The 26,191-nt window shown below is 42.4% G+C and overlaps 2 protein-coding genes across 9 annotated transcripts in view; one reads left to right on the forward strand and one right to left on the reverse strand.

The window, feature by feature from the left end:
* Positions 1 to 26,191, forward strand: part of WNK2 (WNK lysine deficient protein kinase 2) — a 173,757-nt gene that overhangs the window by 115,862 nt on the left and 31,704 nt on the right. For 5 of the 8 annotated variants that reach the window (XR_014063274.1, XM_081523622.1, XM_081523616.1 and 2 more), the window contains 4 exons: positions 1,186 to 1,230; positions 2,684 to 2,943; positions 23,006 to 23,117; positions 25,937 to 26,136. Coding sequence is in view for 7 of the 8 variants with exons in the window: in XM_081523622.1 (XP_081379748.1) it covers positions 1,186 to 1,230; positions 2,684 to 2,943; positions 23,006 to 23,117; positions 25,937 to 25,962 (443 nt within the window). In the remaining variant the exon portion in view is untranslated. Of the gene's footprint in view, positions 1 to 1,185; positions 1,231 to 2,683; positions 2,944 to 23,005; positions 23,118 to 25,177; positions 25,229 to 25,936; positions 26,137 to 26,191 lie in introns of those variants that run through there. The other 3 variants (XM_081523605.1, XM_081523595.1, XM_081523623.1) reach the window with 3 other exon arrangements.
* Positions 16,750 to 17,439, reverse strand: LOC145539394 (tetrapeptide repeat homeobox protein 2-like). Its single transcript, XM_081573449.1, has one exon. It carries the CDS (start codon positions 17,437 to 17,439, stop codon positions 16,750 to 16,752), a length of 690 nt encoding a protein of 229 aa, XP_081429575.1.

Below are 26,191 nucleotides of genomic sequence, written 5' to 3' on the forward strand. Positions count from 1 at the left end.
CACCTCCCTTTTTACCAAGTCAGCCTCAGCGAACACAACAGGATGAACCAAAATAAGTGCAGCTCAGTGTGAGCTAGGTTTCTGAACCAATGAGTACAGCTTTTCCCCAACAAGCCTTTGCCCCTGTCCCCAAATACAGGAAGCAGTGTCTTGCCTTCTGTAGTGAAGGGGCTGGAAATGGTGCTGTGGTGGGCACTCTCTTGGGAGAATGGGGGTGTGTAGGGAATCGTGCTCCAGGGGAGGGGCTGTGGGCAGGAGCACAAACAGACCCTCCATGCTAGCATGGCCTTGCTGAGTGACCTTGGGAGCACCTGAGCTGTCCTTGCCCATCCCACCTTTGCCTGCTCGGCTGCCTGGAATGCCACAGGGTAAGCCAGGTGTGGCAGCCCCTTTCAGCCAGCTCATCTGCCCTCCAGGTGGGCGCTAATTGTCACTGCCAAACACTAAAGTCACTGCCCATCTGTCTTAGCACAGGCAGACTCTGAGAGCACGGGGTCTGGGAGCTCTTAGTGATGGTGTAGTAAGGAGGCCTCTCACCCTGCCCCATGGACAGGGAATACCCAATGAGGCAGCCATGTTACCGAGAATGAGGGTCAGCTTCCCTCCCACGTCTGTACACAGGGCTCCTCATATTTCCCCCTCCACGCTCACCACTGGCCTGTTCAGGGCAGCCCAAGATCCAGGATTGGCCTCAAATCTGCAAAACAATGTATCTTTTTGCACTTGATAAACTGCCTGTGAGCCTTATGCCAGGCAGGGCCAGGCTCTGCTTTTCAGTGGGCATCCTGCCTCAACCAGCAGGACTTCCAAAAACCTTACATTTGAAAGCCAAGCAGTGTGCTTTGCTTTTTTTTTAATTGTTTTTTTTTTTTTCTTTCTCTATCTCTCTTTCTCTCTCTATTTTTTTTTTTTTTTTTGAATATGCTTCTAGAGACACACACACTTCTACCTGAAGCTTGGGGCTTGGCCCTGCACCTCCGCCCCTCGGCGAAGCTCGTGTGAACCTCCACACTGACTTGGGGGCCTCCCAGTTAGCCCAGGAGGCTGGTCCCTTCTCTCTGAACTGCTGGCCTTTGCTCCTCCTCGCACACTGATGACTTTTGCTTAGAGTGTGGTGGCTTGTTCCCCCTTGTGTGCTGTCCTGCCTAACCCTGTGGTCTTGTGTCATTTCTTCTTCCCTTGCAGGGTCTGCCTTGAAGCGTCTCTGTCTAGGCAAAGAGCACAGCAGTCGTAATTATCGGGTTTTTTACCCCTTGTCCGCTTCCATCGCATGGGCTTTTTTGTGGCTATTGTGCATCAGGGTTTCCGCGGCTGGACCGGGAGCCGAGGGCCCAGCGGGTAGGCGGGTGTGGACCCGCTCTGTGCCCACCCTCCGTGGGTGCTGCTGGGCCTTCACCTGGCGAGATAGCCGCCCTCAGGCACCCTTTCAAGCCTCCGTGGCTCCTAGAGTTTGTGCATTCTTGCCAGTTCACATCTAACTGGCTTTCCTTCTCCAAAATGTCCATGTATTACCAGTCATTAATTGGCTCCTTTTCCAAAACCATAGGAATGAGTATTTGCTTCAGGTGCTAAAGATGAGTGCTCCCACAGAGGAGAGATGCCAGGACAAAATGGGTATCAGTTTACCTGAGCCGCCCACTGCTCTCATCTCATGCCTCTTATTTTTTAATTTTTAAAATTTTTCTGTTTTTCTTTTTGGGCTGAAATGTTCATGTAGAAATAGCAACGTGTGTAAAATCTCATCACTAATGTTTAACTGTTTGTGTCTGTGCTTTTTCATTGCTAGCCTCTAAAGTAAACTACGTTTTGCAATGACTTGTTTGAAGAGATGGTCATTAGGTTATTTATTTAGTGCAGAAAATTTAAAAATTGGCTTATCCAAAATTGCCAACGAGAAATTATGTACCAGAGGAGGAAAGGGACACAATTTTAAAAAGTTTTAAAGTCCTATTTTGGTCCTTGAAAAAGATCTTTGAGTAAAGTGGCCAAGTGTGCTCACCTTTTTCCAGCTTCACCTAAGCCACAGCCCCAGGCCTTCCTTGGGCATCTGGGCCTCCCAGTTCCTTCTTCGACAGGCATCAGCCCCTTAGTTGGCACCAAGGTTCTGGGTGTTTGTACCCCTTATTATTATTACATGCTCTGGTAAGGAGAGGCATGGTTTCTGTGTCTCAAATTACAGATCACCAAATCATTATCGTTCACAGAAACAGCAGTCCAACCTATCGCAAGCATTTTCACTTTGCTGGAAGGATATTGGCAGCTACTAAGCACTCTGCCCAAAGTATTGTTGAGTCTCCTCTGAATACTCATGTTAGAACTTAGAGTGCAGAAACCAGAGGACTTTGCCCCTAGTCTGTGTCCAGCTGTACCGGCAGTTTTCTGAACTCCCTCACATGGAGGTCTGGTGGTCCTGGGCAGTGTGGGCACAGAACGGATACTGTGTAAAGCTGCCAGCAGCTGGGATCCTGTCTCCTGACTGTTGAGATGGGTGATGGCTGCCTGGCAAAGCCCTGTAGCCTGAGATCACTCCACTGTGTCTAAAACTGCATGGACCCCCAAATGCAGACCATCTCCTGAAGCAAGGTGTTGCCTGGCTTAAGCAAGACCATTGTTTAAATGACTGCAGCCGGCCATTGGTGCTGGCGGGCGGTGTCACCAACCCTGGCCTGTGTGTGCTCCCCAGGGTCCTCCACCAGCAGCCTGGTCCCGGGCCCTGAGCCGGGCCCCCAACCTGCCCTGCACATCCAGGCGCAGGTGAACAACAGCAACAACAAGAAAGGCACCTTCACGGACGACCTGCACAAGCTGGTGGACGAGTGGACAAGCAAGACGGTGGGGGCCACACAACTAAAGCCGTCACTCAACCAGTTGAAGCAGACGCAGAAATTGCATGACATGGAGGCTACAGCAGGCTGGCCCCTGGCCTCTGGCGAGGCACGGGCTGTAAGTGGGGCATGGTGGGGGATGAAGGGGGGTGAATTTGCCCAGAGTTGAGGGGACGGAATGGGAGTGAAGCCATCACTCCAGATCTCAGCAGAGCAGTAGGCCCCAACCCAGTGCTGGGCAGTGTCTAGGTGGGACTGGCCAGCAGCTTGCAGGTGTGGCCTTGTCCTGGTGGCCCCACCTCCACTGTCTTCCGTCAGAACCCAAGCTGGCAAAGTGGGTGTGGTCTGCATGATGTACCCAGGGGATACCTCTTGTTGCGTTTTAGCTCAGGTGTGCCCAGAACACGTGGGGCAGAAGTGAGGAGCTGCTGTCTTTGGTTCTGTTGTATGATTTGTTCCTGGATCAGGACTGCTACCTTCAAAACCTACTTTGAAGGAGTATTCCCTCTTTTTCAGTCTCCTGGGAGAGTTTGTGCCAGATTATGTTATTTCTCCCTGAAATGTTTAACAAAGTTTACTAGTGAAGCCATCTGGGCCAGGAGGTTTTATTTTAGTCTGTTTTTTTTTTTTAACTTTTTATTTTATATTGGAATGTGGTTGCTTAATAATGTAGTCTTAGTTTCAAGGGTACAGCAAAGTGTTTCAGTTATACATACACATGTATCTGTTCTTTTTTCAAATTTTTTTCCCATTTAGGTTGTTTCATAATACTGAACAAAGTCCCCTGTGCTATATAGTAGGTCCTTGTTGGTTGTCCATTTTTTGGTGGGGGAGGGGGCTGCACCGAGTCTTCACTGTGGCCCGTGGGCTCTTTGTTACATACAGACTTTCTCTAGTTGTGCATGTGGGCTTCTCTCTAGTTGTGGTGTGTGGGTTTCTGTTGTTTGGTGCACAGGCTCCCTAGTTATGGCATGCAGGCTCTAGAGTGTGTGAGCTCAGTAGTTGAATTGTGCAGGCTTAGTGGCCCTGCAGCATGTGGGATCTTCCCCAACCAGGGGTGGAACTCGCATCCCCTGCATTAGAAGGTGGATTCTTAACCACTGGACCACCAGAGAACTCCCTATCCATTTTAAATATAGCAGTATGTACATGTCAGTCCCAAACTCCCTAACTGTTCCTTCCTGCATCCTTCCCCACAGTAATTATAAGTGCGTTCAAGTCTGTGAGTCTGTTTCTGTTTTGTAAATAAGTTCATTTGTTCATTTTTTTTAAGATTTTGCATAAAGTAGTGATATTTTACAATGTTTGTCTTACTTGGTCTGACTTACTTCATTCAATATGACCGTCTTTAAGACCATCCATGTTACTCCAAAAGGCATTATTTCATTCTTTTTAATGGCCAAGTAATGTTCCACTGTATACGTATGCCACATCTTTATCTGTTCATCTGTCCATGGGCAAGTAGGTTGCTTCCACGTCTTGCCTATTGTAAACAGTGCTACAATGAACTTTGGGGCGCATGTATCCTTTAAGGCCGTGTTTTTGTCCGTATACATGCCCAGGAGAGGGATTACAGGATCATACGGTAGCGCTACTTTTAGTTTTTTGAGAAGCCTCCATACTGTTTTCTACAGTGGCTATGAAGTGAAGTGAAAGTCACTCAGTCGTGTCCAACTCTCTGTGACCCCATGGACTATACAGTCCATGGAATTCTCCAGGCCAGAATACTGGAGTGGGTGGCCTTTCCCTTCTCCAGGGGATCTTCCTAACCCAGGGATCGAACCCAGGTCTCCCACATTGCAGTCGGATTCTTTACCAGCTGTGCCACCAGGGAAGCCCACAGTGGCTGTACCAATTTACATTTCTACCAACATTCTCTTCACACTCTCTCCAGCATTTATTGTTTGTAGATTTTTTGATGCTGGCTGTTTATTTTATTTTTTTGAGTGTGGGAAGGTTCAAAAGTTTCAAACGTACAGAAGATTGAAAATTCTTAAGGAAACTCTCAGGTACCCTCTACCTGTGAGCTGTGATTGACATTTTGCTTGTATGTATTTCTCACATATCTCTCCATCCCTCGAGGGTAAGGTTTCCATTATGGATTTAATTTCCTTTACAGTAATAGTACCATTTAGTTTTCTAGTCTTTCTGTTAAAGTCTTATTTTCTAACAATTGGTACATCTCTAAATTTATCTAAGTTTTCCAGTTAATTGACATAAAGTTGTTTATAATATCTTCTCTTCAGTTTGCAGGATTTGCAGTGATGTCTTGTTTTTCATTCCTGATAATGGTGATTTCTCTGAGTTTATAAATTTTAATAGCCTTTTCAAAGAACACATCACTTTGATGATAATTCTTGATTGTATGTTTCATTAGTTTCTTCCTTTTATTATTTCTTATATCTTTGGGCTACTTTTTTCTAGAAAGTTTCTTGAGATATGTAGTGCATTGATTTTGAGCCTTTCTTCTTTTTTAATGTAGGCATTCAGGCTATAAAATTCCTTCTAGTGGTATTAGCTGCATTGCTAAGATTTTGATATATAGCATTTTCTTTAGCCTTCTGTTCAAATATTTTATAGTTTCTGTAGTGATTTGAGGCAATATAGTAATTAATTGAGGTAATATAGTTATTAGGGTCTTCTCAGGTGGTATAGAATCCGCCTGCCAAGAGGAGACTCAGGTTCAATCCCTGGGTCGGGAAGACCCTCTGGAGAAGGGAATGGCAACCCACTCCAGTATTCTTGCCTGGGAAATCCCATGGACGGAGGAGCCTGGCATGCTACAGTCCATGGGGTTACAAAGAGTTGTACACAATTGAGCAATACAGTTATTAATCTTTTTGTTAGTGTTTTTTGTTGTGTTTTTTTTTAGCCTAAAATCGTGTGTTTTCAGTTCTTTAAATCTTGCTGGGACTGGATTTTTGACCCAAGTTGTCAGTCTTGGTCACTGCTCCACAGGTGCTTGAGGTCATCCTCTTTCGTTCCTTCTCACATCGACAGTCCCCATCTGAACTTCCTCTGTTCCTCTTCCGTAGCACCCTCCCTTCACTGCACCTCCATTAAACTCCTCAAATCTGTGCTCCGTTATTCTGGGACAGAATTGAGAGCTCATAACCTGGCCCCAAGGCCCTGCAGGGTCTGCACCCAAGCCTTGGGCAGGCTAGTCTCTACTTTTCTGCTCAGACTCCACCACATCAGGTCTCCGTGTCTGTGCTGGGCCAGGTCCTGTTGGTCAGCTCTGCTGATTGTGTTGTTCAGATAGCTGAGATTCTTAGTAAGGTTTTGTTTTTTTTTCTTAACTATTCACGACTATGCATTTCTAGAACTTTTTTGTTATCCCAGACAGAAACTACTCAATAAGAAACAACTATCCAATCCCTCTTTCTGGTAACTCTGGTTATCCAGCCACTGGTAACTACTATTCTACTTTCAGTCTCTGTGAATTTGACTTCTCTTCTTACCTCATGTAAGAGGAATCATACAATATTTGCCCTTTTGTCACTAACCTATTTCACTTAGTATAATGCTTTCCAGGTTCAGTTTTTAAAAATTGTGGTCAAATATGCATAATATAAAATTTAACACCTTAGCCTTTTAAAAATATATACAGTTCAGTGGTATGAATTGTATTTATATTGTCCAACCATCACCACCATCTGCCTACAAAATTTTTTCATTTTGTAGAACTGAAACTTTACACTCAATGAAAAATAACTGCCTATATATGCCCACTTTCCCCCAGCCCTTTTCAACTCTCATTCTGTCTATGAATTTGACTTCTTTAGATACCTAATATAAGTAGAATCATATAGTATTTGTCTTTTTGTAAACTGGTTTATTTTACTTAGCATAATGTCTTCAAGTTTCATCCATGTTGTAGCATAAGTGAGAATTTTTTAACTCTGAGTGATCGTCCATTGTATGTACATGCCACACTTTTTTTATCCATTCATCCATTGATGGACACTCGGGGTGCTTCTATCTTTTAACTGTTGTGAATAATGCTACTATGAACATGGGTATATTGATATTTCTTTGAGGCTTTGCCTTCAGTTCTTCGGGATTCCAGAAGTGGAATCACTAAATCATATGGTATTTATAGTTTTAACTTTTTGGGGAATCACCAAACTACTTTCCAGAGCAGCTGCACTATTTTACATTCCCACCAACAGTACATAAGGATTCCACTTTCTCCACATCCTTGCTAACACTTCTAAAAAATTTTCTGATTTTTTAAAATAGTAGTCAGCTTGATAGGTATGAAGTGGTATCTTCTAGTTTTGTTTCACATTTCCCTAATAATAGGTGATGTTGAGCATCTTTTCAGGTGCTTATTGGCCATTTGTATGTCTTCTTTGATTCAAGTCCTTTGCCCATTTTTAAACTATAAACAAAAGAAATTTATTTCTCACAGTCCTGGGTGCTGGATGTCTGAGATGAGGGTATCAGCATACTAGGGTGAGGGCCTTCTTCCAGGTTGCAGACTTCTTATTGTATCCACCATTGTATGGTGGAAAGAGCTTTTGAATTGAGTTTTTTTTATTGTTGTTGAGTTGGAAGAGTTCTCTATATATTCTGGATATTAATCTCTTTTCAGATAATATGATTTGTAAAACTCATCTCCCATTCTGTGGGTTGCCTTTTTGCTCTGTTGATAATGTCTTTTGATGCATAAAAGTTTTTAATTTTCATGAAGTCCAGTTTATCTATTTTTTCTTTTATTGCCTGTGACTTTGGTATCATATACAGTAAATCATTACCAAATCCAATATTATAAAGCTTTCTCTCCATGTTTCCTTCTAAGAAGTCTCTAAAGATGCTAAGAATTTAAATATCTGTAGCTGTTATGTTTAGAGCTTTTAATCCATTTTGAGTTAATTTTTATATGTGGTGTTTATCTTTATTCTTTTGCATGTTGTTATCTAGTTGTACCAGCAATATTTGTTTAAAAAAAAAAAAAGTGTTCTCTTCCCATTGAATGATCTTGGCACCCTTGTTGGAAATCAATTGGCCAGATATGCAAAGGTTTATTTCTGGATTTTCTATTCTATTCCATTTGTCTACAGTCTATCCTGTTACAATGTTTTGATTTCTGTGGCTTTGCAGTAAGTTCTGAAGTCAAGAAGTAAGAGTCTTCCAATTTTGAAGTTTTCATTCCGATCCCTAAGAAGGGCAATGCCAAAGAATTCTCAAACTACTGCACAATTGCACTCATCTCACACACTAGCAAAGTAATGCTCAAAATTCTCCAAGCCAGGCTTCAACAATACGTGAACCATGAACTTCCAGATGTTCAAGCTGGTTTTAGAAAAGGCAGAGGAACCAGAGATCAAATTGCCAACATCTGTTAGATCATAGAAAAAGCAAGGGAATTGCAGAAAAACATCTATTTCTGCTTTATTGACTATGCCAAAGCCTTTGACTGTGTGGATCACAACAAACTGTGGAAAATTCTTAAGAGGTGGGAATACCAGACCACCTGACCTGCCTCCTGAGAAATCTGTATGCAGGTCAAGAAGCGACAGAATCAGATGTGGAACAATGGACTGGTTCCAAATAGGAAAAGGAGTATGTCAATTCTGTATATTGTCACCCTGCTTATTTAACCTATATGCAGAGTATATCATGAGAAATGCTGCACTGGATGAAGCACAAGCTGGAATCAAGATAACAGGGAGAAATACCAATAACCTCAGATACGCAGATGACACCAGCCTTGTGACAGAAAGTGAAGAGGAACAAAAGAGCCTCTTGATGAAAGTGAAAGCGGAGAGTGAAAAAGCTGGCTTAAAACTCAGCATTCAAAAAACTAAGATCATGGCATCCAGTCCCGTCACGTCATGGCAAATAGATGGTGAAACAATGGAAACAGTGACAGACTTTATTTTCCTGGGCTCCAAAATCACTGCAGATGATGACTGCAGCCATGAAATTAAAAGACACTTGCTCTTTGGAAGAAAAACTATGACAAACCTAGACAGCATATTAAAAAGCAGAGACATTACTTTGCTGACAAAGGTCCTTATATTCAAAGCTATGGTTTTTCCAGTAGTCATGTTATGGATGTGAGAGTTGAACCATAAAGAAAGCTGAGTGCCAAAGAATTGATGCTTTTGAACTGTGGTGTTGGAGAACACTCTTGAGAGTCCCTTGGACTGCAAGGAGATCAAACCAGTCATTTCTAAAGGAAATCAGTCCTGAATATACATTGGAAGGGCTGAAGCTGAAACTCCAATACTTTGGCCATCTGATGCAAAGAACTGACTAATTTGAAAAGACCCTGATGCTGGGAAAGATTGAAGGCAGGAGGAGAAGGGGACGACAGAGGATGATATGGTTGGATGGCATCACTGACTTAATGGACATGAGTTTGAGCACACTCCGGGAGTTGGTGATGGACAGGGAGGCCTGGCGTGCTGCAGTCCATGGGGTTGCAGAGTCAGACCCAACTGAGTGGCTGAACTAAAAGTGTTTTCTGGTTTTCCTTGTGATAATGTCTTTGACTATTTGGTTGTTTGAGTTTGTCATTTACTTTCTATATATGTATGTATGTGTGTGTATATATATTTGCCAGTCATCTAGTTTTTAAATTTCATCCATTGTGTTAGAAAGTATACTTTGTATGATTTATATCTTTCAGAATTGTTTTATGGCCTAGTTCAGTTCAGTCGCTCCTGTGGAGCTCTTGCAGTCAAGCCTTGCTGGCCTTCAAAGCCAGGTGTTTTTGGAGCTCCTCCCTCTGATATCAGAGCCTCAGGCTGGGGAACCTGACTTGGGGCTCAGAGCTCTAACTCATGTGGGAGAACTTCTGAGATGTGATTAATCTTCAGTTTGTGGATAGTCCACCTAGTGTGTATGGGATTTGATTATATTGCAAGTATACCCTTCCTACCATCTTGTTTTTGTTTATTCCTTATGTCCTTGGATATAGAATATCTTTTTTGGCAGCTTTCAGTCTTTTTTACTGATGGCTCCTCAGCAGTTTTTGTGTGTGTGTGTGCTCCTGAGAGGGGGTGAGCCCAAGCTCTTCCTGCTGCACCATCTTGGATGAGCTCTCAGGAGTTTGATTTCACATCATTTTACTTTCTTTTTAAAAAAATTTTTTAATTGAAGTGTAGTTGATTTAAACTATTTTTGTTAGTTTCAAATGTACAGCATAGTGATTCAATATTTTTATAGATGTATATCATTAAAATTATTATAAAATGTTGGCTATATTCCCTGTGCTGTACCATATATCTTTGTAGCTTATTTGTTTTATACATATTGGTTTATACCTCTTAATCTCTGGCCACTGTCTTGCCCACTCTCCCTCCAGCTTCCCATTGGTAGCCACTAATTTATTTTCTGCATATCTGTGAATCTGTTTCTGTTTTGTTATGTTCTTTTTTTTTTAGATTCCACATATATCTGATCAGATATAGTATTTGTCTTTCTCTCTCTGACTTATTTCACTAAGCATAATACTCTCCAGCTTCATCTGTATTGATGCGAATGGCAAAATTTCATTCTTATGGCTGAGTAATATTCCATTATATATGTAAACCACATATCTTTATCCATTCATCTGTTTCTTAGGTTGTTTCCATATTTTGGCTGTTGTACATAATGCTGCTGTGAACATGCATTGAGGTACATGTGTCTTTTTAAATTAGTGTTTTCATTTTCTGTTGATTCATATCCAAGAATGGAATTGCTGGATCATATAGTGTTTCTAGTTTCAGTTTTTTGAAGAACCTCTATGTTTTCCATAGTGGCTCCACCAATGTGCATTCCCATCGACAGTGTACTAGGGTACCCTTTTATCGATATCCTTGCCCATGTTTGTTATTGGTGATCTTTTTGGTTATAGCTATTCTGATAGGTGTAAGGTGATACCTCATTGTGGTGTTGACTTACATTTCTCTGATTACTAGTGTTGAAAATCTTTTCATGTGCCTTTGGTCATCTGTATGTTTTCTTTGAAAAATATCTATTCAAGTCCTCTGCCTATTTTTTTTAATAAGGTGTTTTGTTTATATTGAGTCATATGAGCTGTTTATTTATTTTGGATATTAACCCCTTATCAGTCATATAATTCGCAAATATTTTCTCACTTTCAATAGGTTGTCTTTTCTTTTGGTCAAAGGTTTCTTTACCTGTACAAAAGCTTTTAAGTTTAATTAATTCCCCCTTGTTTATTTTTATTTTTGTTTCCTTTGCCTTAGTTTTGTAGTCTTTAGATTATAGACTCTTTGCCTCCTTGGTTAAGTTTATTCCTAGATATTTTATTCTCTTTGATGCAATTTTAAATGGGATTATTTTATTGCTTTCTCTTTCTGATAGTTGATTATTAGTGTTTAGAAAAGCAATAGGTTTCAGTTTGTCAATCTTATATCCTACAACTTTATTGGATTCATTTATTAGTTCTTAGTTTTTTGTTGGGACTTTAGAATTTTCTGTATATAATATGTCATCTGCAAATAGTGACATTTTTACTTTTTCCTTTCCAATTTGGATACCTTTTATTTCTTTTTCTTATCTGATTGCTGTGGCTAGGACTGCCAGTACTATGTTGGAAGTGGCAAAAGTGGGTATCCTTGTTCCTGATTTTAGAGGAGAAAGCTGAGTATGTTAGCTGTCAGTGTGTCATAAATGGCTTTTATCATGTTGAAATATGTTTTTTTATGTACCAACTTCTAGGTTGTTCAGTTTGTTGGCATATAACTGTCTATAATATTCTCTGACAGTATTGTGTTTCACTGATATTGGTTGTAATCTTATCTTTCCTATCTTATTTTGCTTATTTGAATTCTCTTTTTTTCTTAATGAGCCTAGCTAAAAGCTTATCAATTTTGTTTATCCTTTTAAAAAATCACCTCTTGCTTCCATTGATCTTTTCTATTTTTTGTCTCTCTTTTATTCATTTCCTCTCTGATCTTTATTATTTTTCAATAAAGATCAACAAAAATATTATTTTAAAATAATGCCTTAATTATTTCTTTACTTGTGCTGACTTGAGCTTTGTTCTTTTTCTAATTCATTTAGGTGGAAGATAGCTTGATTTTTCTTGTATGCTCAGATATGTATGTATCATTATAATCTCCCTTATTACATCTACTTTTGCTGCATCACATCAGTGGTACAAAGGAGTGTTTTTGTTTTTATTTCTCTCTTTTTTTCTGATTTCCTCTTTAATTTCTTCACTGACCCATTGTTTCTTTTAAAGACATGTTATTTAGGCTCCATGTGTTTGTGTTTTTTCTTCTTCCAGTAATTGGTTTCTAGTTTCACACTGTTGTGGTTGGGGAAAAAAAGCATGATGTAATTTCAGTGTTCTTATATTTATTGAGATTTGTTTTGTGGCCTAGTCTGTGATCTGTATATATCTATTATGTACATCTGGTCTAGTGTGTCATTTAAGACCACTGTTTCCTTATTGATTTTCCATCTGTATGAATCTGTCTCTTGATGTAAGTGGAGTGTTAAACTCTCCTACTATTTTTCTGTTATTGGCAGTTTCTTGTTTTTATGTCTGTTAATATTTGTTTTCCATAAATTTAGTTGCACCTATATGGGATGCATATATATTAATGAATGTTATATTCTTTTTTTTAATTGATCACTATATCATTATATAATGCCCTTTGTTTTCTTTTTTATGGACTTTCCTTTAAAGTCTTATTTGTAAGATGTAAGTATTGATACCAGCTTTCTTGTTATTTTCATTTGCATGAAAAATAGTCTGCATGTCTTTTGAAAATTTTATTTATTTTAATTTATTTTTTGCCTGTGCTGTGTCTTCATTGCTCCATGCAGGCTTTCTCTAGTTGTGGTGAGCAGGGTCTACTCTCTAGTTGCAGTGCATAGGCTTTTCATTGCAGTGACTTCTTTCATTGCAGAGCTCAATCTCTAGACTTAGTCTTCAGTAGTTGTAGGCATGTTGGCTCAGTAGTTGCAGCACATGCGCTCAGTAGTTGTGGCACACAGGCTTAGTAGCCCCACAGCATGTAGAATCTTCCTGGACCAGGGATCAAACCCATGACCCCCGCACTGACAGCTGGATTCTTAATAACTAGATAACCAGGGAAATCTAGTCTGTGTGTCTTTAAAGAGAGTCCCTTGCACACAAATGGGTCCAGTTATCTGCTCTGTCTTTTGATTGAAACATTTGAAGTTATTATATATAGGTGTGTATTTAACTACTATTTTGTTACTTGTTTTCTGATTGTTTTTGTCATTCTATATTCTTTTCTTCTTCCTTTAGTTTCTTTCCTTTCATTTGATGATTTTCTTTAGTGATATGCTTGTGTTCAGTTCAGTTCAGTTCAGTCGCTCAGTCGTGTCCGACTCTTTGCGACCCCATGAATCACAGCATGCCAGGCCTCCCTGTCCATCACCAACTCCCGGAGTTTACCCAAACCTATGTCCATCGAGTTGGTGATGCCATCCAACCATCTCATGTTCTGTCATCCCCTTCTTATCCTGCCCCCAATCCTTCCCAGCATTAGGGTCTTTTCCAATGAGTCAACTCTTCGCATGAGGTGGCCAAAGTATTGGAGTTTCAGCTTCAACATCAGTCCTTCCAATGAATATTCAGGACTGATCTCCTTTAGGATGGACTGGTTGGATCTCCTTGCAGTCCAAGGGACTCTCAAGAGTCTTCTCCAACACCACAGTTCAAAAGCATCAATTCTTCAGCGCTCAGCTTTCTTCACTGTCCAACTCTCACATCCATACATGACCACTGGAAAAACCATAGCCTTGACTAGATGGATCTTTGTTGGCAAAGTAATGTCTCTGCTTTTAAATATGCTATCTAGGTTGGTCATAACCTTCCTTCCAAGGAGTAAGCGTCTTTTAATTTCATGGCTGCAATCACCATCTGCAGTGATTTTGGAGCCCAAAAATAAAAAGTCTGACACTGTTTCCACTGTTTCCCCATCTATTTGCCATGAAGTGATGGGACCAGATGCCATGATCTTAGTTTTCTGAACATTGAGCTTTAAGCCAACTTTTTCATTCTCCTCTTTCACTTTAATCAAGAGGCTCGTCATTTTCTTCTTCATTTTCTGCTATAAGGGTGGTGTCATCTGCATATCTGAGGTTATTGATATTTCTCCCGGCAATCTTGATTCCACCTTGTGTTTCTTCCAGTCCAGCGTTTCTCATGATGTACTCTGCATATAAGTTAAATGAGCAGGGTGACAGTATACAGCCTTGACGTACTCCTTTTCCTATTTGGAACCAGTCAGTTGTTCCATGTCCAGTTGTAACTGTTGCTTCCTGACCTGCATACAGGTTTCTCAAGAGACAGGTCATATGGTCTGGTATTCCCATCTCTTTCAGAATTTTCCACAGTTTATTGTGATCCACACAGTCAAAGGCTTTGGCATAGGCAGTAGAGCAGAAATAGATGTTTTTCTGGAACTCTCTGGCTTTTTCGATGATCCAGTGGATGTTGGCAATTTGATCTCTGGTTCCTCTGTCTTTTCTAAAATCAGCTTGAACATCTGGAAGTTCACGGTTCACGTATTGCTGAAGCCTGTCTTGGAGAATTTTGAGCATTACTTTACTGGCGTGTGAGATGAGTGCAATTGTGCAGTGGTTCGAGCATTCTTTGGCATTGCCTTTCTTTGGGATTGGAATGAAAACTGACCTTTTCCAGTCCTGTGGCCACTGCTGAGTTTTCCAAATTTGCTGGCATATTGAGTGCAGCACTTTCACAGCATCATCTTTCAGGATTTGAAATAGCTCAACTGGAATTCCATCACCTCCACTAGCTTTGTTCGTAGTGATGCTTTCTAAGGCCCACTTGACTTCACAATCCAGGATGTCTGGCTCTAGGTGAGTGATCACACCATCGTGATTATCTTGGTCGTGAAGATCTTTTTTGTACAGTTCTTCTGTGTATTCTTGCCACCTCTTCTTAATATCTCCTGCTTCTGTTAGGTCCATACCATTTCTGTCCTTTATCGAGCCCATCTTTGCATGAAATGTTCCCTTGGTATCTCTAATTGTCTTGAAGAGATCTTTAGTCTTTCCCATTCTGTTGTTATCCTCTATTTCTTTGCACTGATCACTGAGGAAGGCTTTCTTATCTTTCCTTGCTGTTCTTTGGAACTCTGCATTCAGATGGGAATATCTTTCCTTTTCAGTTCTCTTCTTTTCCCAGCATTTGTAAGGCCTCCTCTGACAGCCATTTTGCTTTTTTGCATTTCTTTTCCATGGGGATGGTCTTGATCCCTGTCTCCTATACAATGTCATGAACCTCTGCCCATAGTTCATCAGGCACTCTGTCTATCAGATCTAGTCACTTAAATCTATTTGTCACTTCCACTGTATAATCATAAGGGATTTGATTTAGGTCATACCTGAATGGTCTGGTGGTTTTCCCTACTTTCTTCAATTTAAGTCTGAATTTGGCAATAAGGAGTTCATGATCTGAGCCACAGTTCACTCCCGGTCTTGTTTTGGCTGTCTGTATAGAGCTTTTCCATCTTTGGCTGCAAAGAATATAATCAATCTGATTTTGGTGTTGACCGTCTGGTGATGTCCATGTGTAGAGTCTTGTCTTGTGGTGTTGGAAGAGGGTGTTTGCTATGACCAGTGTGTTCTCTTAGCAAAACTCTATTAGCCTTTGCCCTGCTTCATTCTGTACTCCAAGGCCAAATTTGCCTGTTACGCCAGGTGTTTACTGACTTCCTACTTTTGCATTCCAGTCCTCTATAATGAAAAGGACATCTTTTTTGGGTGTTAGTTCTAAAAAGTGCTTGTGTTACTTTCTCCCTATTTTTTGTGTATCCATTGTAGTATTTTGATTTGTGGTTACCATGAGGTTCATATATGTTGACCTATATATCTACTTTTTTAAACTGGTAGCCATTTAAGTTTAAATGCATTCTAAAAGACACTTTACTACCCTCCCCTATGTTTTGTGTTTTTGATGTCATATTTTATATCTTCATGTATATACATTGTTTATAGTAGTTATAGTGGATTTTCTTTTTTTTTTTTTTTTAAGTTGTTATGAATTTTTTTTAATTGAGCCAGGTCCCTAAATACAAAATAAATCTATCCACAGAATCCTATATACAAGGATGGGGAACACATGTACACCCATGGCTGATTTATGTCAATATATGGCAAAAACCACTACAATATTGTAAAGTAATTAGCCTCCAATTAAAATAAATAAATTAAATATATATATATACAAAAATATGAAAAAAAAGAATCCTATATACAGAACACAGATTTTAAAATAAAAATTTAAACTCATCTAAAATATCAGGTAATCACAAGACAAAACACTAGAAATAAACCTACAGAAATAATAACACTTAGCAGAGAATCTTTGTAAACAACCAAATGAATGATTAATAAGTAATATACCTAGATTGGAAGGCTCAGTATTGTAAAGATGCCAATTAGCTCCAAAACTATTTATGGATTTAATGCCCTCCTATTTTATTTGCAAACATTTATTTGAAACTACAAGTAAGGATAGAGACAAGCAAAATCAAAAATCTCTAGACATCAAGGGAAGGTAAAGATTTAAGGCAATGTTAATTAAATTCCCTGTGAGGCTGGTGAAGGTCCTATAGGAAGTTCCCACGACTGTGAAACAGACGCTGTGAACAATAATTCCACCTCTCACTTAGAAATTCACAAAAAAACCCACTTGCTCCTCAAATACTAACGAGGACGGGGACATTCGGAGCTTCGAGACTTGAGATGGCCTCATAGTAACACAAAAAAACGTCCCCTCCAAAGGCTGGATCAAGGGAGGTGTGGTCCCTTTGTGGACAGTAAACCAGATGTGAAGACCAAGCCATCACACCTTCCCGCGTCCCCATGGGCACCACATGCAGACTCACAAGGTCCTCATCCCCTTTGGCACCTCGGGGTCTGCAGGACTTTGTGAGGACAGATGACCACGACCCTATAAATTCATGAACTGCCTGGGGCCTGTGTCATTCTCATCCGCAAAGCTATCTCCCATTTGGTACCCAGACGTCGGGGAGGAGAGCTCCTGGGATGAGAACATCAGGGCACAGTCAGGAAGCGAAAGAGGCTCTGGGCGGTAGTTCGGGACGTAGGGGTCCTGAGGCCAGTCCGGGCCTGGGGCCGGGGCTGGAGCAGCCGGGCCGTACACGTGGACGCCCTGTGCCGGGACCCACGTGGCCCAGCCGCAGCTGGAGACGCCAGGCTCCGGCCCTGGGAGCACCCGCGCGGGGCTAGGGGGAGGACGGCAGCTGTAGAATCCAGGGCCGTCTGAAAAACGGGGGTTCGCAGCTGCGGCAGCATATTCCGGAGCGGGAGCCCGAGTCCGGGAGGCTCCGGGGTCCGTGGGCTCAAGGCCGGCCCTCTGGTGTCCGCCCTCGGCCTGTCGTCGCTCCAGACGGGAGCGTTGGGCCCTGCGGTTCTTGAACCACACCTGCACTCTGTGCTCGTCCACGTGGAGCCTGGCCGCCAGGCGCAGGCGGGCCTGGTAGCTCGGGTACTCGTTCTTCAGGAAGGCTTCTTTGAGCGCCTCCAGCTGCTCTTTGCTGTACACCGTGCGCTCCTGCCGCTGCCTGTTTGGGGGCGCTGATCTCCCCGTGAGGCTCATGATGGACTCGGGTTCTTGCATCCTCCTGCTGTTTTGCTGTCGGAGTTTGAGGCTCTGCTCCTATAGTGGATTTTCTAACTTTTGTCTTTTAATCTTTGTACTAGCTTATGTTGAATGATTGACCCACAGCCTTTACTATATATTTGTGTTTACTTGTGGGGTTTTTCCTTTCCTATAAATTCTTACTGGCATCACTGACTCATGGATATGAGTTTGAGCAAACTCTGGGAGTTGGTAATGAACAGGGAAGCCTGGCATACTGCAATCCATGGGGTCTCAAAGAGTCAGACATCAGTGACTACTGAGTGATCAAACCGAACTGAACTGATTAATTCTTACATCTTGTTGTACCTCTTTCTTTTCCACGTGGGGAAAACAATTTAAGACTACTTTTAGGATTGGTTTAGTATTTTTTTTAATTTAAATTAATTTATTTATCTATTTTTAAACTTTACAATATTGTATTGGTTTTGCCATACATTGACATGAATCCACCATGGGTGTACATGTGTTCCCCTTCCACAACCCCCCTCCCACCTCTCTCCCCATCCCTTCCCTCCGGGTCATCCTGGTGCACCAGCCCCAAGTGCCCTGTATCATGCATCGAACCTGGACTGATGATTTGTTTCACATATGATAATTTACATGCTTCAATGGCATTCTCCCATATCATTCCACCCTTGCCCTCTCCCATAGAGTCCATAATACAGTATTGATAAACTCCTTTAGTTTTTCCTTATTTGAGAAGTTCTTTATTTCCCTTTCAATTCTGAACGATAGTCTTGCTGGAAATAGTCCTAGTTGTAGGTTTTTCCCTTTTACTACTCTGAGTATGTCATGCCATTCCCTTTTGGCCTGCAAAGTTTCTTCAGAAAAATCAGCTGATAGACTTAAGGGTATTCCTTTGTATGTGACTTTATGTGACTTTTTCTCTGGCTACCTTTAATTTTTATCTTTAATTTAACTTTTCCCATTTTGACTATGATACATCTTGGTCTATATCTCTCAGTTCATCTTGTTCGGAATACTCTGAATACCTGGATATCTGTTTCCTTCTTCAGGTTCAGGAAATTTTCAGCCATAATTTCATTAAATACATTTTCAACCCTCCTCACTCTCTCTCTTCTCTTCTGGAACCTCTGTAATGTGAATGTTAGCATACTTGATGTTGTCTCAGAGGGTCCTTAAACTGTTCTCATATTTTTAAAATTTGTTTATCTTTTTACCATTCTGGTTGGGTGATTTCCATTATTCTGTCTTCCAGATCACTTATACATTCTTCTCTATTACTTAGTCTTCTCTTAATTCTTTCTAGTATGTTTTTCATTTTAGTTATTTCATTCTTCAATTCTGACTGGTTTTTGTACTTTCTAGTTCCTTGTTAAAATTCTCTCTGTGTTCATCTGTTCTTTTTCCCTAGTTTGTTTAACATTCTTATTACCAATGCTTTGAACTCATTATCTGGTAAATTCTCTCTGTTCTCATTGGTGGTTTTTTCATTGTTCTTTCATTTGAAAGGCATTCCTTTGTTTTCTCACTTTGCTTAGCATTTTCTCTTGCTATGAAATTAGGTGAAACTGTTCCCTATCCTGGTCTTGATGTGTTGTACTTATGTGAAAGCATCTCTGTGCTGTCTGCCTGTGCTCAGTAGTTTTGATGTGAGAGCTGGATCTGATGTGAGCATGGATCATGTCTCCCCCCACGGTGTGCTGTCTGGTATCACCTGGTGGGTGATGGGGCTGGAGATGGAGGGACTAGAGCCATAGCCAAGTGAGCTGAAGCTTCTTCTATGCTGAGTGGTCATCACTACCCTATCGGGGTGGGGACTTGTCCCCAGGTGCTGAAGCAGGGGTGGTATCCGAGCTGGTTGCTTTCCCTCTAAGTGTGCACTCTAACCTCTCCTAGAAATGGCACTTTTGCCCCAGGAGACACAGTGCCAGAGCAGAAAGGGCTGCAGTGGGCACCAGGTGTGGGGCAGGGTGTACACTGGGACAGTCTGAGCAGGCTAGTCAGCTCCAATCAGCTCCTGATCTGCTTCCTCTGAGTACCAGCAGTGGCTGTAATTGCCCCAATTATATGCAGGGTTAGGTGAGCCAGCTCCACCCCCAGCTACACATTCTCCTTAGCAATGGTAGCTTTCAACCTGGTGGGAAATCTCCAGAGGTAGAGGGGCTGGACACATGCTAGGCAGTTTCATGAAACTCTCCAGAATGCCATCCTACACTTCATTCCTGGGAGTAAGCAAGCTTGGGCCTAGGTTTCTAGGTTTCTCACCCTCCTAGAAGTCCGATTGATTTTCAGACCACTGAAGAAGGCTTCTATCCTTCTGGAATTCCTATACTGTAAATGTCAGCACGTTGGACCCTAGAGCTGAAGTACCAAATATGTAGGTCAAATCACCACCAGGAGAGATCTCCTACTGACCACCACATATCACCCTTCTTTTCTGTGGGCCCAGATCCCAGCCTCATAGCTCTTTTCCCTTCTTAAGTGACTCATATGGCTCTTTCTTTTACAGCTTTTGTTTCAGAAGAATTTTTCTTTCCATTTCCAGTTTATTTTCAGAGAGAGTTGCTCCACATATTAGATGTATTTTTGATGCGCTCATGGGGGAAGGTGAAGTTGGCATCATCTTCCTGCTCTGCCATCTTGATCTCCTCTCCTCCATCCTTTTACTTTCAACATCTGTGTTTTTGTATCTAAAGTGAGTATTTTGTATCTAAAGTGAGCATATAGATCAGTTGTGCTTTTTTATCCAGTCTGCCAATCTTTTATTTGGAGATTTCAATCCATTTACATAAAAAGTAATTATGGATAATAAAGGATTTCTACTGTTTTTTTTTTCTTTCTGTATGTCTTACGGGTTTTTATTCCTCAATTACTTCATTATCGCCTTTTAAAATTTTTTAGTTTTTTTTTTGTAGTATGTTGTTTTGATTCCCCCCCTTTTTAACTTTTCTGTATATATTTTTCTTATTGGTTACCTTAGAGGGTTTACAATTAAAATCTTAACCTTATAACAGCTTTATTTGAATAATACCACCTTGTTTCAGTAGTGCGAGAACACTTTACTTCTGTATATCTCCATCCCTTCTCCTTTGTGTTTTTGCACAGATGGCATCTTTATACATTGTGTGCCCATTCACATGGATTTATAATTGTTATATAATGCATTTGCCTTTTAAATCATATAAGGGAAAAATAAAACCAAAATTAAAATAGTATTGGCTTACATATTTAGCTAGGTAGTTGCTTCATTTATTTCTTCTCATGACTTTTGAGTTACTGTCTATTATCCTTTCATTTCAACCCGAAATGAAAGTTTTTTGTTTAGCATTTCTTGTGAGGCAAATTTTTTAGTAACAACCTACCTTTGTTTTTGTTTATCCAGAAGTCTTAATTTCTCCTTCAACCTGCTCAGTATAGAATCTTGGTTGACAGTCTTTTCTTTCTGTACTTCAAGTATTTTTTCCTATCTTTAGTTTTCTCTTCTTGATAGGCTCTGTACACTTATCTTCTTCTTTTTTTTTCTTTCTGTTTCTCAGAATTGACTATTTCAATTATATGGTCTCAAATTTGCTGATTCTTTTTCTGCCTGCTCAGATCTGCTTTTGAGCTCCTCTAGTGGAATTTTAATTTCAGTTATTATCCTTTTTAGCTCTAATATTTCAGCTCTAATATTTGTTTCCTTTTGTAACTTCTTTGACTTTATTTATATTCTCATGTTGTTCATGCGTCATTATCCTGATTTCCTTTTTGTCCATGTTTCCTTTAATTCTTTGAACATATTTAAAACAGTTGATTTAAAGTCTTTATTTTATAAGTACAGTGTCTAGACTTCTTCAGGGACCGTTTCTATTAATAAGTTTTCACCTTTGTATGGATCATACTTTCCATTTTCTGTGTGTAATATTTGTGATTTCTTGGTGAAAACTGGACATCCAAATATTATAAATGATAACTCTGGAAAACAGAGTCCTGCCTTCCCCAGCATTTGCTGGTTTTGTTTGCTGAAGGCTTAACTAGTGGTCATTTTTTTTTTTTCAAATTGTATTCCATTGTACATTATTTCAAGATATCATGTATAATTCTGTGTCACACAGTAAATTCTTGATACTTATCTTTTTATGTATAGTTTGTATCTGTTAATACTTCTTATTTGTCCTCCAAGAATTTCTTGATTTTTCTAGGTCATTAATAATTCCATCTGCATTTTAGAAACAGCCTGTATATATCTACAAAATAGCCTTATTGGATTTTTATTCTGATTGTATTAAGTCTGTTGATTATCTGGGTAAGACTTGACACGTTAACAGTAGTGAGTCTATTATAAACGTGACATTTCTTTGTTTATGTCTAATTTTCTCTCAGTGAAGTTTTGTAGTTTTCAGTGTAAAGGTGTTACACGTCTTTCATTAAATTTAACCTGAGATAGTTGATATTTTGGAATGTGATTATAAATTTTGTTACTTTAAAATATTCTTTTATAAATTATGTTGGTAGTATATAGAACTGTGGTTATTTTTTGTACCTTGTATGCTGCAATCTTGCTAAATTTACTTCTTAATTCTAGAAATTGGTTTGTCTGCTCTTTTTGGTTTTCTCCATACACGGTCTTGTTGTCTGCAAATAAGGATGGTTTTCCTTCCTCTTTTCAGTCTGTGTTCCTTATTCCTTTTCTTTTATTGGCTGGAGTTTTCCCATACAGTGTTGGCTAGGGGCAAGGGGAGCAAGGGGCAAGGGGAAATACATTTGGCATTTCACCATTGGCACAGGGTTGGCTGTGGGTTCTACAGAGGCCCTTCCAGATGGAGGAGGGACCCTCCAGCTTCAGCCCCTGTGCTTTCTGTGAAGGAGTGTGGAACTTCTCAGATACTCCCCCTGCATCTGTGGGGAGCATCACATGGAATTCTCCTTTGGTGTGTAACTGTGGTGAGATGCAGTGATTTTTTGCTGGGACAACATCATTGCATTTGTGGGGCAAAACCTCACTTGGCTCTGGTGTTTTATCTTTTTTTTTTTTTTTAATAGTTGCTTGGTTATATCTGCCAACATTTTGTCTAGAGAGTTTGAAGGCTATTGGTCCGTAATCTGTTTTCTTGCAGTAGCTTCATCAGGTTTCTGCATCGTGGCCATGTTGGTCTCACTAACCATCACAGCTCATTTCCCTGTCCTTGTGCTGCTTCTCTTCTGGGGCTGTACCTGAGGTGCAGGGAGCAGAGGAGCCTCCCTGCCCCCGACTGCAGATCTCTGGGCACACCACCCTACAGAGCTCCCAGCTGTTCTGGACCTCCCATAATGGCACTAACTAGTCAAGCAGGAGGCCTTTGGGAGGGAGTGTGTGGTTCCCTCACTGTGACTCAGGGTTTAGGTCCTGCCAGGTCTGCTTTGAAGCCCACTCTGGCCTATGGACATTCACGGCATGTGGCTTCCTTCTCGCCCCACACTTTCACTCTGATGTCAGCCGTTAAAAGGTGCCCCAGGGCTGGTCCTGAGACTACCCTTTCCTGAGGATGGAGAAACTGCAGGGACCCCCAAGGCCACTGAGTGATGCTAGCTGATTGAAGCCATGTTTCTTGTCTTGTAGATGAGCACATCTCGAACAGCAATGGGGATGCCATGTCTGGCCCCGCTACCCAGCCCTGTACCCACCGTGGTCATTCCTGGAGCTGCCTCAGCCCTTCCTGTGCCCATGCCAGGTACTGCCCTCTCCTGCCTCCCAGCCCCACCTTTGGGCCAGTATGGAAGCCTGATCCCAGCTCCAGTGTCCTGGGGTCCCTGGGCAGCCCAGGCAGGCAGCCGGAGCCTCAACGGGGGGCCAAGCCTGGGTGCAGCAGATGCGCCAGCCCTCCCTGTGTTCTTCCGGCCAACTGTGGTCAGCATGCCTGGCCCCAGGCTGCAGATCATGTAGCTCTCTGTCTCACTACTTGCCAGTGGAAGACACTGAACAGCCTGGAGGAGTCGGGTTGTGGTTTGGCCTCTGAGTCCTGCCCTGCCTGCTCATGGGTGCCCAGCCAGGGAGCTGGCACATGGGCAGCAATCCTTGCTTCCTTTATTGCTGCAGACCTTATTTCCTCTTAGGTTCCCGTGGTCAACACTTGCTGTCTTTGCACTCACTTCCTGTACTTGAATCGATGGTTAGAACATTGTAATAACCCTGCAGAAGTACAGTGCCTTGAATTCCAGCTTTTCCATTCCCCGATGGAAAGAGGTGTTTTAAAAAACTGTGTATCAGAAAAGGTGTATTTCATTTATAGTTGGTTTGTGCACTGATATCTCTATTTCCCATTTTAAGTTGCAGAGATATGAATGGTTTATAAATCTGAAGCTAAAGTCTGATCTTTTCTGTTGTACATGCTTTAAAAAAATTGAGCTAGTGACCTTGAATATTGAAGAGTTGCAAATGCTAGAGTAACTCTGCTTTGTACTCATAAAATGAGATCTCTCCAGCTGTATGGTCACAGATAGCAAACAGATGGACAAATTCCCTCAACTGCAGTGCCGTGGGCAATGCCAGCAGACTGCCCAGGGGTGCATGGTTACTGGGGCAGTGCATTGCTAATGGTAGTTGATCTCTTAGTCAGGAATGTTAGCATCTGTGTTTGGCTACGTGGAACCTGCTGTAAAGTGCTGGGTAAGCAGACATGACCCAAAGCTTGCAGGGCTGCTATGAGTTGGGGGGAGGTAAAGGTGTGTGCCTGGAGGTGCAGAAGCACAGTCAGGCCACCTGCTCTGCAGAGAGAGTGTGGCCCCTTCTGCTCAGGGGACCCACCAACCTCCCCTCCCAACCTGCCTTCCTTTTCTGTTGTTTGCACAGAGGCCTGTGGCCACCTGGGCCTAGCTTTCCCATGTGTTCACAGGCTACTCTGCCCACCTCTGGCCTCCAGACTGTTCTCCAGGCACCAAGCCATCGTGCTGGGGGGTAGGAGTGTTCCTCTCCTGGAAATTTCAGTGGTACTCATCTCAGACAGGCACCAAACAGCCCAGGGTGGGAGCTGAAGGCCCCACTCCTCACTGGCCAAGATGTTTCCCATTTCCCACTGGGAGGCAGCTGGTTGGGCTGCCCAGCTGTGAATTGTATAGTTCTGCTGTACTTTGGGACTTCACTAGAACTGGCTGAATTCTTTTGGTTTAAATGTATTATTCCATCAATTCAGCTAGAATTGAATTTTCTAGGTGATTATGCAGAATCTTCTGCCAGGGCATGAAGCTATAGTAAGAGATTTCTGTTCTCTGTAATGTGCCCCTGGGTCCTTGGGTTGAGAATCATGTGCACCTGGTTCCTGAGGGTGGTGGAAACTGCCCTCTTCCCACTCCCCCTGCTGTATCAGACATGCGGTTTGGAGTCCTGGCCTGTAACAGGAATGGTCAGTGGCACAGACTCTCCAAGCGATTGTATATTTGAAGGAGAAAAATAAACATTTTTGCTTGAAAACAGTGTGGAACCACATCTTTTTCTTAACTTCTAGCCGCATAGAAGCTGAACCAGCCAGTCTCATAGGGAGCATTGGGTGGGCAGCCCTGGAAGGCAGCACTGCTGTGTCCTGGCACAGCTTTACTCTCAGCAACACGCCTGCTGTCAGCCCCTCGCCCAGGAGGGGCCAGGGGGCTGAGTGGCAGGTGCTGTCTTCCTGGCAGGATCTGGTGTGACTGACGCTGAGCTGATCTGACTCGGAGGATGAGAGTGGGGTGTTAGGCAGGTCTCGTAGGCCAGCTCTGTGGCTCTGGGCCTAGGTTGGCCTGTTCACTCTGCTTTCAGACTCTGAATCTGAACTGCATTTGGATATACAGTAGCCTCTGCCTATGCAAGGTATGAGTCTCATGGCCAACTGAAAGTTGTCTCTGACCCATGTCCATGTTGTCTAACAGAAAGCCAGGTGTGTGTGACTCACTCTGGACAGAGCTGGGTGGGGGGCTGGGCCACCTGCCCTCAGGTCACCTGAGGGTCTCTGCTGTCCAGCAGGTGCAAGTTGGGGGAGGCCCCCTGCAGGACTCAGCATGTTTCCCTGGCTCACTGGCCCTGATGGCCATATGCTCAGCTGGCGGTGCCCCTGCATGCCTGCTGCACGCACTCAAGCTGGGGCTTGTGGTTCTTCCCAGTCCACCCAGCTGGGGTCGCTGCCCTGGTCTGTTTGTCCTGTGTTTCCGCCAAGGTGCAGTCAGGCGTTGTGCTCCCGCTACCCACAGTGCTCCACCTCAGCACTGGCTCTGAGCAGAGGCCGGAGTGGCTTGGGGTGCTGCTCTGCTTGCTGTGCCGAAGGAGCCAGAGGTCCCTCACTCTCCAGAGCAACAGTTGAGCGGACCCTGGGAGGCCCTGCCTGGTTCGGGCGGTTGCTCAGTGTGGAAGGTGGCCAGATAGCAGAGGCAGCCAGGAGTCTTATCTGTATAGTGCCTGGGTCGTGGTCAGGCGGCCCGGCGCTCCAAGGAGTGTGACCGCTCTGGTGTCACCATTCCAACTTCCAGGACCTCACGTGGTCACGGCAGGCCTATAATGAGCTGTGGCGGTTTTGTTTTCTAGATTCTGAAAGTGAGAAGCCCGACTGAGCCCAGGCAGGCCGACCCAGACCCAGACGCCAGGCCCTGTGTCATCTCATGCAGAGAAGGCGAGCCCACGCCTCGTGTCCGGTTCACGATGTTTTGTAATCACTTTCTAAGCATTTTTTATTCACAATTGGAAACACAAATGTAAGCAAGAATAAAAAAATATTTTGGGGGAAACAGGACTTTGGTTTTTCAAACTCTCCTTTCTGGTGGTCCCCAGACAGGCAGGTAA

The sequence above is a fragment of the Giraffa tippelskirchi genome, chromosome 1, assembly GCF_054371585.1.
Source record: "Giraffa tippelskirchi isolate mGirTip1 chromosome 1, T2T-mGirTip1v1.2.pri, whole genome shotgun sequence".
Classification (NCBI taxonomy): domain Eukaryota; kingdom Metazoa; phylum Chordata; class Mammalia; order Artiodactyla; family Giraffidae; genus Giraffa; species Giraffa tippelskirchi.

What these genes read in the sequence shown, in the direction of transcription:
- LOC145539394 (XM_081573449.1), bottom strand. Translation starts at nt 17,439, where the DNA reads ATGCAAGAACCCGAGTCCATCATGAGCCTCACGGGGAGATCAGCGCCC.